Source organism: Molothrus aeneus, chromosome 4 (assembly GCF_037042795.1).
Source record: "Molothrus aeneus isolate 106 chromosome 4, BPBGC_Maene_1.0, whole genome shotgun sequence".
NCBI classification, from domain to species: Eukaryota; Metazoa; Chordata; class Aves; order Passeriformes; family Icteridae; genus Molothrus; species Molothrus aeneus.
In genome coordinates, this window is record NC_089649.1 from 1,368,065 (window position 1) to 1,381,000 (window position 12,936).

At 48.7% G+C, this 12,936-nt stretch overlaps 2 protein-coding genes across 8 annotated transcripts in view; both read left to right on the forward strand.

The window, feature by feature from the left end:
* The first annotated feature begins 633 nt into the window (after positions 1-633).
* Positions 634-10,157, forward strand: NPFFR2 (neuropeptide FF receptor 2). Of its 7 annotated transcripts, none has more exons than XM_066549362.1 (5): positions 634-931; positions 4,339-5,239; positions 7,967-8,313; positions 8,574-8,673; positions 9,014-10,157. In XM_066549362.1, exons 2-5 carry the CDS (start codon positions 5,187-5,189, stop codon positions 9,807-9,809), a joined length of 1,296 nt encoding a protein of 431 aa, XP_066405459.1. In that variant the 5' UTR covers positions 634-931; positions 4,339-5,186; the 3' UTR covers positions 9,810-10,157. The 7 variants fall into 7 exon arrangements, with proteins under 7 accessions (XP_066405459.1, XP_066405463.1, XP_066405461.1 ...); XM_066549364.1 differs by lacking the exon at positions 634-931 and adding an exon at positions 1,026-1,045 and having other exon boundaries at positions 5,035-5,239; XM_066549368.1 differs by lacking the exon at positions 634-931 and adding an exon at positions 5,958-6,044 and having other exon boundaries at positions 4,113-5,239; positions 7,967-8,165.
* Positions 10,158-10,881: 724 nt separating this feature from the next.
* LOC136555832 (ras association domain-containing protein 6-like) overlaps positions 10,882-12,936 on the forward strand; it is a 44,694-nt gene continuing 42,639 nt past the window's right edge. Inside the window, exons 1-3 of the mRNA XM_066548864.1 lie at positions 10,882-10,891; positions 12,162-12,346; positions 12,450-12,555. Of these exons, the coding sequence (XP_066404961.1) occupies positions 10,882-10,891; positions 12,162-12,346; positions 12,450-12,555 (301 nt within the window). The remainder of the gene's footprint in view (positions 10,892-12,161; positions 12,347-12,449; positions 12,556-12,936) is intronic.

The window sequence follows — 12,936 nt, forward strand, 5'->3', positions numbered from 1 at the left end:
GATTCTGGGATTCCATCTGCTGCATCACACAGGGCAAAACTGCCCTCACTGCAGTGTCTGTGTGTGGCTGGAACTTCTCAGCCTCCATTTACAGCACATGATGATGCCATACAGAGTTGTTATAATTCCACGCGGAGTTATGCTGGAAAACAAATTTGTTGGTTTCAATTGATATTGGGATATTTGTTTGTTGTCTCAAATTTAAATGATTTGTTAAAGGATTAATTTTTAAACTATGCCAGGAATCAAAAGGGGAGTGTAAAAACAGAGAATTTATTCTTATTAAGGAATGATTCCTACATTCATGAAATCATTAGTTGGAAGCCTGTTCTCCTAGAATCTGTCCTTGGAATGCTGCTTTTCTTTCCAGAAAAACCTGATGCAGAGGCAGGTAAGGCAGAACCTGCTATTTCAACTACAGGGGCCACCTGGTTTCACCTGGCCACACAGACTGTTTGGTTTTTTTTCCCTGAGTTCCTGATGTAAAAGCTGGAATCTCTGGAGAGCCTGGACCTGAATGCTGGAGCTCAGCAGGTAGGAGCAGAGTCTGGGAGATGCCACTGTGCTGGGAGCACTCGGAGCTCTGGGGGAATCTGGATTCTGATGGATGGGGGCGTGTCAGGCGTGGCACCTGCAGAAGTAACTGTGACTTCCTGACCCTTGGAATGAGCTTCCCAAGGCCAAGGGATGCCTCAAGCAGAGCAGGGAGGCTCTGCAATGGAACATAGCCCAGAAACTCTTGCAGCCGGGCACCCCCCAAAGCCCCGGGGCTTGGCGCCTGGCTTTGGGCTGGGCTCTCGGCTCCCTCCTTCCTCCTGTCCCTCCTCCCTGCCTGAGGCAGGAGCCGCAGGGGCTGCGGGAGCAGAGGCTGCAGCCTCTCCTCGCTGCTGCCTGCGGAGCCAGCGGCGGCGGCGGCGGAGCTGTAAGCGGGGTAGGTACCCCGGGGGGATCGGGCTGGGGCTGCCTTCCCCCGGGGCTGGGCTGCTCCTGCCTCCCTGCTGCAGCTGGGAGCTGGGGAAAACCGCGGGAGCTCGGCGAGCAACAGGTCTGTGTGTGTGTGTGTGTGTGTGTGTGTGTGTGTGTGTGTGTGTGTGTGTGTGTGTGTGTGAGAGAGAGAGAGCTGGAATGCTGCTGCCACCGCTGGAGGTGCCCTGGTTGGCAGGAGGGCACAGCACTGCCTGCCCCGGAATCCCGGTGATGCCAGGGACCTGCCGGCTGGAAACAGCCCCCCTTGGGCTGCCCGGGGTGGGCAGGGCTGGGATAAGGAGCAGTTTGGGATGGGGATGGCAGCAGGTGCCCCTGAGCCTCTGCCTTTGGGGTTCCAGCCCCTGAATTCCAGGCCCAAGGAGGGCCTGGGCTGGGAGCTGGAGCATTCTGCAGAGCTCCAGAATTGGGGAAAGAAAATCCTGGGGCTGTTTGGTTTGTTTTGTTTTTTCTCAGTGGTTAAGACAAGTTCACATCATTTTATTTTGCTCTTCTAACAGTAGCAGGTACCTCCAGTAGGAGGAAAGTGTCTGGAGCTTGAAGTAGCTCATGTTAGCATTGAAATCTGAACCTTGTCAGGGGCTGCAAAGTCTGAAATGCAGTGAGATCAGTTTGGGGTGTTTTGCTGGGGAAAGGGGTGTAAACAAGTGTAACTCTGAGCATTTCCTGAGGCTGGCAGGTAAGATGGCACCTCATCCCAAAAGAAAGGATCTGTGCTGCTGGGGTTTTTTTCCAAAAGAAAATCCTAGCAAGGAAAACTTCCTTGCAGTCCTTGCTGTTTGGACTGCTGTGGGTTGCAGCTGTCATTTACTGAGCAGAATTGGCTTCAACTGGAGTCAAACCAGGAGGTTTCCCAGGTAACCTCTCAGCGTGTCAAATTCCTGACATCAATCAGAGGTACCTATCCATGTTATCCAGGTAAGGCTTAGAATTTGGTGTTAATTAAAACTGAGTCACTGAGGCAGCAGCAAATGGAAATTCAAGAGCACTAAAAGGATTCAAATCCTCAGAGCAGGTCACAGGAAAAAAAAAATCAATGATTACCTAAAACCCCTGTGTGGATGTGGATGGTGATGTAAAGGGAGCAGTCAGAAGGCAGGAAGGTACAGGGAGAGTTCAGCCCTTCCACAACCATCATCTTTCTGCAGAGGTGACACTGCATTTAAACCTCTGCTGTCACCCCCACAGCCAGTTCTTCTCCTGTGCACTTATTTAAGACTAAAGGCATTGCCTCTGGGCAAATCCAGCATGGGCTGAGGTGGAGTGTTAAGGATCCAACCCCAGGGTGCTGCACAGGGAGCTCACCTGCCCTGCCCTTGGGCCAGGCAGGCTGCTCTGCCCAATTCCTAGTGAGGCATAATCCAATATTCTGCAGCCCAGGAGCTTGGGTGGGGGTAAAATGGTGTTTATTGTGACAGGCTGTAAGTCATGGTGCCCTGTGTGACCAGGTCATGGGCTGTCTGCTCTCATGCCTGTCTCAGAGAGGGCAATGGCACTTCTGTGCCAAAAGAGATGGAAATCAAACATTTCCGTGGCTCTGGCTGGTGCAAAGAACGCCTGTGGTGTGCTCTGTGCCTTGGGATAGGTTTGGGTTTTCTGGTCTTTCACTTGGCAGTGATTACAGGATCCTCTGTGCCCCCATTCTGGGGGGACACAAACTGCCTGCTGGCAGAGCTGTCTCCTGTACCTGCTGCGTTAGCCCTCACTGGCTGATGGGCCCCTAAGCACTTCTGTTCTTTGCCAATCCTGTCCTCCACTGAGACTCTCCCATGACTGTCCCACTTTCCAGGGGTGTTTTTTACCTCTATCTACCTGCTCCCCAATTACTCCCCTCAGTCTCAGTGCCCCAAATGACAGGGCTGTCAGGGAGTGACTCATGAGCACAGGCTGAGCTGAAAGGTGCAATTTAGGAGGCTCATGTCCCATTTGTGGGGAGTTTAGTGCTGCCAAGAGCCCAGCAAGGATCATTGATTTAGCTCTTCCTATAGACCAAACCCCAGCACTCACTGCTGAACTGCTGGAGCATCTCTCCAGGGAAAAAGCTGTGGCCAGTCCAGATATTCTGTGGGGTCCCTGCCCAGTTTCCAGTGATGGATGGGAAACTGCTACTTGGAGACTGAATCCCAGGGAACTTGAGTAATTTCCTACTGAAAGCTTTTAAAACGGGGACTTGCTTCCAAGGTAAGGCAGGTAAAATCTTATTGCTTGCCAGGCTTCTCAATAAAGTGGTGGCATAAGTGTGCCTGGGTGTGGAAATCTTACTTTAACCTGATTTCAGCGAGCAGTTGGCTGAGATTTTAGTTAAGATTTAAAACTGCCTGTGATGCATCAAATAAAAAAATAAAAAAATATATTTAGAAGCTTAAAGGTTGACTAAACATGAAGTAAAGGGGAAAAAAGGGATCATAATGATAAGAAATAGGTAAGCAGCCTTGGCTCTAATCAAGCAGGGTGGAAATTATATATAAAAATATATATGTATAAAAATACAGAGCCATTACCAACTTGCTGTGAATGCCTCACCTGCCATTTACATCTCCTGATTTACAGTTACAATTTGGCTTTGGAGTGAAATGCTTTCTATTCCCAGCTCAAGTGGATGAGTAATCTGCAGCTAAGTCTGGTGTTTATTCCAGTCATCCTGCTGATAGCCTTGTTCTCCATCATATGAAGTTTGAGATCTTTTAAAAGGAAGTACCTATTTCAAAAAGAAATACCTACAAACTATTTCCTGTGGCCCCAGCTCAGACTATGCAGATAAATGACTCTGAGGGGAGGAATAAGCAGTTTAAGCTCATTGAGAGGAGATGTGTGTGCAGCTCTGAGATTGGCACATCTGCCTGGGATTGCCCATTTCAAAATGAGAAATTTGCTTCTCAAGGTGCACTTGTTTTTCTTTATGAAAGTCAATGTCAGTAAGAAAGAATGATTTGATTGCAACTGGCTATTTTTAAGGGTGTGTTTTCTTCCACAGCTCCTGTGACTGTGGTCACAAGGGTTTTCAGGATGAAGAAGAGACGAGAATGTTGACTCCATGATCAGAAGGCTTGATTTATTATTTTATGATATATGTTACATTAAGACTATACTAAAAAGCAATAGAAAGGAAAAGTTTCTTCAGATGCTAGCTAAGCTAAGAATAGAAAAGAATGAATAACAAAGATCTGTGTCTCAGACAGAGCAAGAGCCAGCTCTGCCATGAGTGGTCAAGAAATCCAAACACCCACAGGAGACCAATCACCTGTTGCATTCCACAGCAGCAGATAACCATTGTTTACTTTGGTTGCTGAACTGCAGCTTGTCACAAGGAAAAATCCTAAGAAAGGATTTTTCATGAAAGATGTCTGCGACAAGCTCCTTTCTCCTTTCCAGCTGAAAACCTGCTGGGATATTTGGGCTTATTTGGAGATGAACCACTCAGAGGTATGTCCTATAAAATAGGATGGAAATATTGATGGATGAAAAAGTTAAATACTTAAAGAGTAAGTTCTATTACCTTAATTCACAAATATCCCCAGAGTCCCCAGCTCAAGCCCTGCATGGCCCAGACCAAACACCTCCTGCACCACTCCCTGTGGAACTGGGAATGGGGGGTTTGGGGTGGCTGCAGCTCCCCCTTGCTCTGAAAGAGAAGCCAAGAGGACCCCAGAATCCCATGGGCTGTGCACAGGGTCCCTGTGGAACAGCATTTCAGGTTTTTAGTCAGTGGCTCCCTTCCTGGTTCCCTGAGGCAGAGGATGATCCATAAATTTCTCTCTCCCTTATTTCTCAGACAATCACAGACGAATGTCCTGTTCTTTTTGCCATCCTTCAGGGGCTGTGTTTTGCCCCTGGGAATTTCTCACTTTTCAGCAGACCAGGGATCATTTTCCAAAGTGGGAAACCTTGGGAACTGGGAGCCCTGGGAAGTCTCTGTTCTTGTGCCATTACTGAGCTCAGGACAAGGGAAGAACAGGTTTTTTAGCACTTACCACATTGAATGTTCTTCATGTACAGCTACATGCTCCTGCTGTTCCTCCCAGCTCTGAAGTCTCCTTATTTTTGTTTCAGCCTCAGAGGATCCTGTGAGGGTATTTCACACATAAAAATGAAGATATCAAGATGACAAACCCAGCAGGTTGTGCACGGGGGTGAGGCAGTGGTGGCTGCTCCAGGGGATTTCTTCCATGTGCCCAACATAAAAACAATGGCATCACTTCATAATGGCTTGGAACTGCTGCTCTAACGAGGGAAAACTGTTTTTCTCTAGCCAGAGGTACACAATTGTCCTGGTCAGGCTGTGAGGTGTTACATTGTGTATTTGTCTATGGAGGCTGTGTCTGGGATTCCAGCAGGGAATGAGCCTCCTGTGTTTGGGAGCCCACTGTGGGTTGGGGCAGTTTGCACTCTGGGAGCCTCCCTCCCACTTTATTCCTTTGCAGATTTTCTCTGGTGTATTAAATGAAGGAGGGAGGCCTTGCTCTTATCAAGTTACCACGTGGAAGCAGATTACTGTTATTCATCATCTTATACCAATTAGGTATTGCATAATTTTTCCCTTTTCTTAGATGATTTATGTTTCTGTCCTCTGTGCCTCTCTCAATTATTTATCACCCCTTGTTTTAGCAGGCAAGGTCCCTGTGAAAACACAAGGCACTGGCTTAATTTCTCCTTCCAGCCAATCCTCCTCCCCCTCAGCTTCAGGATAATAGAAATCCATGGAGCTTTTCCATTTCCTGTCATCTGCAGTGTTTGCACAACCACTTCCCTATGCCTGCCACAACCAAAATTTCATTAGTGCAACTGGGAAGAGACTCAGCTCCAGTTTTGCCTCAAGGCTGTTTACAACTTCTTGTTTACCAGCTATGGACAAAAACTATTCCAGAGATCATTACTGAGGAGATTGTGCTGTGAGGCAGCAGCTTCTAGTGTCAGAAACAGAGAGAAAAAACAAAATATGTATCCAAAATAACCATTATTCCTCCTGATTTTAGTGTGATAAGGGACAGCCCTGTCATGGCATGACCAAGAACTTCTGCCTCAGATCATCAGAGACCCCTGGAAAAGCCAAACTCCAGCAAGTAAGGGAGGAAAGGCACCTCTGGGAACAGCACAGGGACAGCTGGGCATGGGGACTGGGAATGTGGTGAGAGCCAAAAGCCACCTTCCCCTGGCCACAGTGTCTCCCTAAAGCAACTCCTTTGGGAGGCAGAAGATTATGGCAGAAAATTAGTGGGCAATAATAATAATAATAATAATAATAATAATAATAATAATAGTAATGTGGGGAAGTGTTGGATTGGCAGGAGAAAAGCAGCACTCAATATGAGTGATCAGCAAGTCTCAGACTTTATTGATAGTCACACATATTTATATTGGTGTTAATGAAGTTCATACATATTGCAAAGCTGAGCTCATTATTGGTTAGTTACTTATCGGCCAACCACGCCTACTTCTGTATTCTTATGGTTATTCTGTTGCTACTTCTACATTCTTGTGATTATTCAGCTGAAACTATCCTCATATTTTTGGCAAAAGATCCTCTCCTCTATCCTGTTGTTGCACCAAGGGCACAATGTCCTTGCCCATCACTGGACACTGACTGCTGACTCCTAGACTTGTCTCCTTCTAGCTTAACCAGTGGTATCATGTCTACGTGACCTTTCTCAGTTAGCCAACTGTCCACCACAAAGCTCTCCACAGGGAAGAGCAGTAGGAATGCTGCTTTTTAATGGTGAGAGCATCTCCTGGGATTTATAAAGCCCAGCTCCAGGTCTGGGATTAAAGGAGCAGTGTGAACTCGTGTTGTCAAATATCTGTGTTGGCATTCTGTCAGAGCTCTCCACCTTGAGCCCAGGTTGGGGTGCAAGAGCACCAGTGCTGCTTCCTTGAGGGATCAGGAAAATGGGCATTAAAGCATTTCTCACAAGGCTGACTCTGAGCTCTGGCTGGAGAAAGCATCTGGCTCATCAGATATCTCAATAAGATCACCTCCAATGATTTTGAAAGCATATTGAGTAAAAACTAATCAAGATAAATAAGCCTTTGTCTGTAAGGACATCCCCACAGAATGTACAACTATTCCTACACTTGTTCAAACCTACAAGCAGCTGATTTTGGGTGAGGGACTCCAGATTTTTGTCTCCCTGCCTTGCTGTGCAGGCATTTAATAAGTCTGTAAAATACAGACCCATTAAGACACTGCACTGCTGCTGATTTCTGAACAGGCACAAGAGAGCAGAACATGATGGGTTTTCACTGCTCTGCTTGTTCCAAACCTGAGGCACAGCAGAATAAATACTTTTTTTTTACTGCACTTACTTCTTGAGAGTAAAGCACTTGCAGAGGCTTTGCTGAGCTTTCATACAAGCTCATCAGGATTCAGATAAATTTAAATCCCATTTCTATTAAGGAATTTGAAGCATCTTGAAAGCACCTGCGCTCACACTTTAATTTCATGCCTGCTGCCACCAATTAATTTTGCCCCCTGCTTCTTTAGACATCCTCATCTGGGAGACAAAATATATGTGGGAAAGAGTTTGAAATGCTGCCTCCAAGTCAAGTTAGCTGCTTGGAAATGAACCCAGCTCTCTTGAAGCTCAGCATGTTTCAGACACTGCATGGTCCTTCTTGATGGCAGCCTTGGAGTTGGGTAGCTTGTGAGCAGGGAATTAAATCATCCAGCTGCACACAAAACCATCTCATGTCCATGAAATGGGGCTGGATTTGGTTACTTGCAGGCAGAAGGCTTGTGCCACTTGAGAAAGCTTTAATCCCTGTTTTTCAGTGCTGGAATTAGTGACTTTTTAGTGATTATTGCTCAGCCACCTCACTGCTGCCAGGGTGCATGTGAGTTTCACACTAATTTCAGCACATAGTGCACCCAAAAGAGATGACAATGCTATAATAATAATAATAATAATAATAATAATAATAATATCATCACATTGCTTCAGATCAATTGCAAGCAGACTAAAATGGCCTCTTTACAAATCTCTTTTAGGGCACATTGGAACACAAGGAGGAGAATGGACTCAAACTCCTCGTTGGATTGGCCTCACTTGGATTTGCTGAATTACAACAGGACGTACAAGTACCTTTACCTGGAAGGAAATGTCTCCTATGTGGACTTCTACCTCCACCAGCCTTGGGTGGCTGCTGTCTTCATCACCTCCTACCTGCTCATCTTCCTCCTGTGCATGGTGGGCAACGGGGGGGTTTGTTTCATCGTGCTGTGGAGCAGGCACATGCGCACGGTCACCAACCTGTTCATCCTGAACCTGGCCGTCAGTGACTTGCTGGTGGGGCTCTTCTGCATGCCCACCACCCTCCTGGACAACATCATTGCAGGTGGGCTGACTGCCCATGGGGTGGGGAGAGCCAGGGGCGTGTGTCCAGGGGGCTCTGTGGGCATTCTGAGTCAGTGGAAGGTGTCCCTGCCCATGGCACAGTGTTCCTGGCCATGGCTGGAATTCCATGATCTTCCCTTCCATCCAAACCACCCCATGAGTCTATAATTGTACTCAGGAAATGGAAGATGAGAGTGAATGATTTTAAGCAGAGTCCTGCAGTGAGATGGCAGCAATTCCAAAATGCATGTTTCCTTGCAGGGTGGCCCTTTGGGAGCCTGGTGTGCAAGATGAGCGGGATGGTCCAAGGCATCTCTGTTTCTGCCTCTGTCTTCACTCTGGTTGCTATTGCCATGGACAGGTAAGATGCTGCAGTCTGTAACCACCACTGTCATCTCCCCTGGCCCCCTGACCACCCTGAGCCCAGTCATTAACCCTCCCAACACCACAACAAATCCTAAGCAAAATAAAATCTGGGCAGGTCTAAAGAGCAATCTGCTCCTCCACCGGTGTCTCTTAAAGAGGGTGGAACTGGGCTATCCCAGCCTGCCAGGAATTGGTTTGTTTCTCAGCCATGAAGCTGGATTGCACAGGCAGCAACTGACAGGGAGGATGAAAGACAGGCAGTTTAAAATGTGTGTGCATCCCTGCCCGGGATAGGAGGCGTTCCTCACACGGCTTCCCCGGTGCCCTTGCCGCAGGTTCCGGTGCATCGTGCACCCCTTCAAGCCGAAGCTGACCGTCCCCGCCGCCGTGGCCACCATCGCGGTGATCTGGGCGCTGGCCGTGGCCATCATGTGTCCCTCGGCGGCGCTGCTGCGGCTGCGGCAGGAGAAGCGCTTCCAGCTGCTCCTGGGCACGGACAACGCCACCCGCCCGGTGTTCTGGTGCCGGGAGGAGTGGCCCGAGCCGGCCATGAGGAAGGCCTACACCACGGTGCTCTTTGCCAACATCTACCTGGCTCCGCTGGCGCTCATCGCGCTCCTGTACGCCAGGATCGGCGTTTCCCTGTGCCACGCCGCCGTGCCCGCGGCCGGGAAGCGCGGCCGGGAGCAGCAGCGGGGAGCGTGGAGGAGGAAGCGGAAAGCCATCCACACGCTCGTCCTTGTCACCCTGCTCTTCGCCCTGTCCTGGCTTCCCCTGTGGAGCCTGATGCTGCTGTCGGACTACGGCAGCCTGTCGGACGTGCAGCTGCGGCTGATCAATGTGTACATCTATCCCCTGGCTCACTGGCTGGCCTTCTCCAACAGCAGCGTCAACCCCATCATCTACGGCTTCTGCAACCGGAGCTTCCGCCGCGGCTTCCAGGCCGCGCTCCGGCTCCAGCTCTGCTCCAGGCCCGCCTGTGCCCAGCCAGCCCCGGGCCAGGCCGCCCTGCCCGCCGCCCCCTGCCCGCCGGCCCAGGATCCCCCTCCCCACACAGCCAAGGGAGGAAACTGGGTCCATAAGCAGCAGGATTTGCTGATGGAGGAGCTCAAAGGCAATGGGACGGAGTGAAAGGCACTGTGATTCTGGCAATCTCTCTGTTCCCCATGGAACAGGGCTGCTTGAACCCTGTTTGTGGTCACATTTCATTCCTGTGAGGAATCCCTCATCCTGTAACTCTCATGGACTGAAATACTGCAGACCCAGTCTGGCACCCAGCAACCCCTGGATTATCTCATGGTTGTGCTTCTTCCTGGACATTGTGAGCGCTGGGTCCTGCTCAAATGACAAAATTTAGCATTTTCCATAACATTCCATTTATTCCCCTTGGTTGCTGTTATTTCTGTCACGTCCGTTATTATTGCAGCTAGAGAAACAAGTGGAAATGGAAATTCGAGAAATAAAGGATAAAAAAATTGGTTTAGTGGTGTGTTTTTTGGGGAACTCAATTTGATGTTGCAGGGGCATAGAAGTCACCCAAAAAGACTGAAATTTAAATATGAGCAGGAGAGAAAACACTTGAGAGCCCAGTGGATGGGACAAACCTCAGCAGGGACAAGAGTGACACTGGAGGAATAGTGAGAAATAGAATTTGTGCAAGGAGCAGCACAAGATCACAGAGCGCTAAGGCTTATTCTGTAAGGCCCTACAGGAGCCAAATCCCAGGTAAAGCCATTCCCTAGGGCAGTCCTCCCTCACATAAATAGGAGTGACTTCCACATTATGACATTCCCTGCTGCTCACTGTCTCAAAATGCTCATTCTCTTCCCTACCTATTACCTAAGTTTTATCCTCAAACCTTTACCTCCATGTGCCTCAGTTTACCTCAAAATGTTCATTTTCTGCACTACAGCCTACCTCAAATTTGCTCCAAATTTTTTTCCCTGTCTGTCCCCTGCTTGTTAACTCATTTTCTCCTCACAATGTCTCTTTGGACTTTATGGAGGAGCATTTCTCCCTCATTTTAGGAGGAACATTTCTCCCACAAGCACGCACTTTCTTTCACTCCATATCCAGCTGAGAAAACACCAAATCAGTGCTTGGTTCTGCCATAAAAGAGAGGAAAAGGGGATTTTGCTGGGATTTGGGACATGGGGTCTGTCCCCCCTCACACGATCCCAGGGTTTGGCCGCGGGAGGCGGGAATGGGAGAGGGTGAGGCGAGAGCAAGGCCATGGCAAGGGTGAGAATCTCTGATCTCTGAGTTTGCCTTGGCATCCCAGAGCCTCTCCCCGTGCAGATTATGAGGGGAACATTTTCTGAATTGGTTGTTTACTGATCTTTTTCATGTTGAATTAATGCATTTTGCTCATTTTGTGTCATTTAAGCTTTAGGTGGCATTTCCTGTGGGGCTGGTGGTGTGCTGAGGGTGGATATTGATGCTGGGAGAGGCAATTTCCCTGCAAAGCTCTTCTATAAAACATAACTATGAAATAATGGAGTTTCTATGATAAGAACAGGACTTAGGCTCCCAATAGAGAACTGGGGTGTGCTGGGCAGGGACTGGGAAGCACGCAGTTATTTCTGTGTTAATTTCTCCAAACATTGATTTCTGTCTGTTTGCTTCAAAACTTCAAAACTTGTTTGTAACTTCAAAAACTAGAGCTGGATCACAGATGATATCCAAGCTCTTCTTTAGGACAGGGAGTGGAACCCAGGTTCAAGTATATGGAAACAATGCCAGGAAAACATAAATCTCTCAGAAAATAGCAGAAAATAATGCATTATAAACGTCTTTATTTCAGCCAAGTGCCTGCCACTATAGTGGGTGAATATTCAGCTGTACTTACTGAGATAGCACACAGGTGATGCACTGGCACTCCTGGATTAATGTGAGTTGCTGCCAGGTGTTTTCCATTAGGTTCAGTTGCAGTACTGGAGCTGTACTGACAAGCTGGAGCCCTGAAGCACAAGAATCTGTGCTGTCCATAGTGAGTGTTGTCTAGTGTGTGTCCTGAGGTCCCTGAGCTAGTGCTGGTCTGTCACTGAGTCAGCACATTCTCGTTTAAACTCTCTTGAAAAGTGCTGGAAGTGAACATGGGAGTATAAAACACATGTGGAAAAGCTTTAGGGCTGTGCAGCTTCCCTGCCAGCCAAGGGAAATCTCTTTGCTGTGTGTCACATGTCCTGCAAGCTGGGGAAACACCCACCTAGGGCTGCTTAGGGCTGTGCAGGTGACTTGGTGAACAGCCAGTGGCGATGAGCTGTGCTTTCATCCAAGAAATCATTCCCAAGGGAGCAAATCAGCAAACTGCAAGCCCTGCAAGCAGCCTATTCCTCATCGTATGCCTCTGCCTTGTTCCTTTCCTGCTCCACCGCCCCAAAAATAATAAATAGTAAACAGTAAATGAAGCCCTTCACTGAGAGCCTCCCTCCTCTGGGGGTGCTGGCAGCTGCACAGGACGTGTGGTTCTCTTCTGTCCAGGTTATCCATGCTATGAAAGTCACACTCTCAGGTCCAGGAGGGAGCAGGAGCTCGACTGTGCCACCCACCCACGCAGCAGCAGCGATGGCGCGGCCGTGCGCAGGAGGACCAAGCTCCCCACCATCACCAGGACAGAAGTAGAAACTCACAGGTTCTCCATCAATGGCCACTTCTACAACCACGAGGTAGGAAATTTTAGGCTTGGCTTTGTCACCTGAGGGACAGGGAGCCCTGCCCAGTGAGGTGTGCCTCAGGCTCAGGCCGTGATGTGGCTGTTCTTGTTCCCAGAGATCAGTTTTCACTCCGGCTTCTGGGACAGAAACCAAAATAAGAATCAACAGCCAGACGAGGACCAGACAAGTGATAGAGCAGTTGCTTCGGAAGTTTAAGGTAAGTCTGCTGGCAGGAGGAAGCGTGGCCGTGTTCTGGAAGCGTTCATTCCCATGTGCACTCCCTCCAGCACTGCGGGAAAGATGTGGAATAGCTGGGTGAGGACAGTGCGTGGAGCGGAGTGTAAAAAAAACCGGATGGACAATTTTAATCCTGGCGGTGCTGCCCTCCCACAGACAGCCCCGGGAACTGCGGCTGGCCTAAAACAGCAGCAATTATCCCAGCGCCTGTCTGGGACGGGCTTTCTCTGAGAGCCAGGCGTGTGGAAAGATGGGAAGGTTACAGCTACAAGTACTGCTCAAGGCCAGTGCCATGCTGTCTGAAACTACTTTTTTTTTTTTAAATTTCCTTGGAACCATCTCCCCCAACAATGTCGTACATAGTC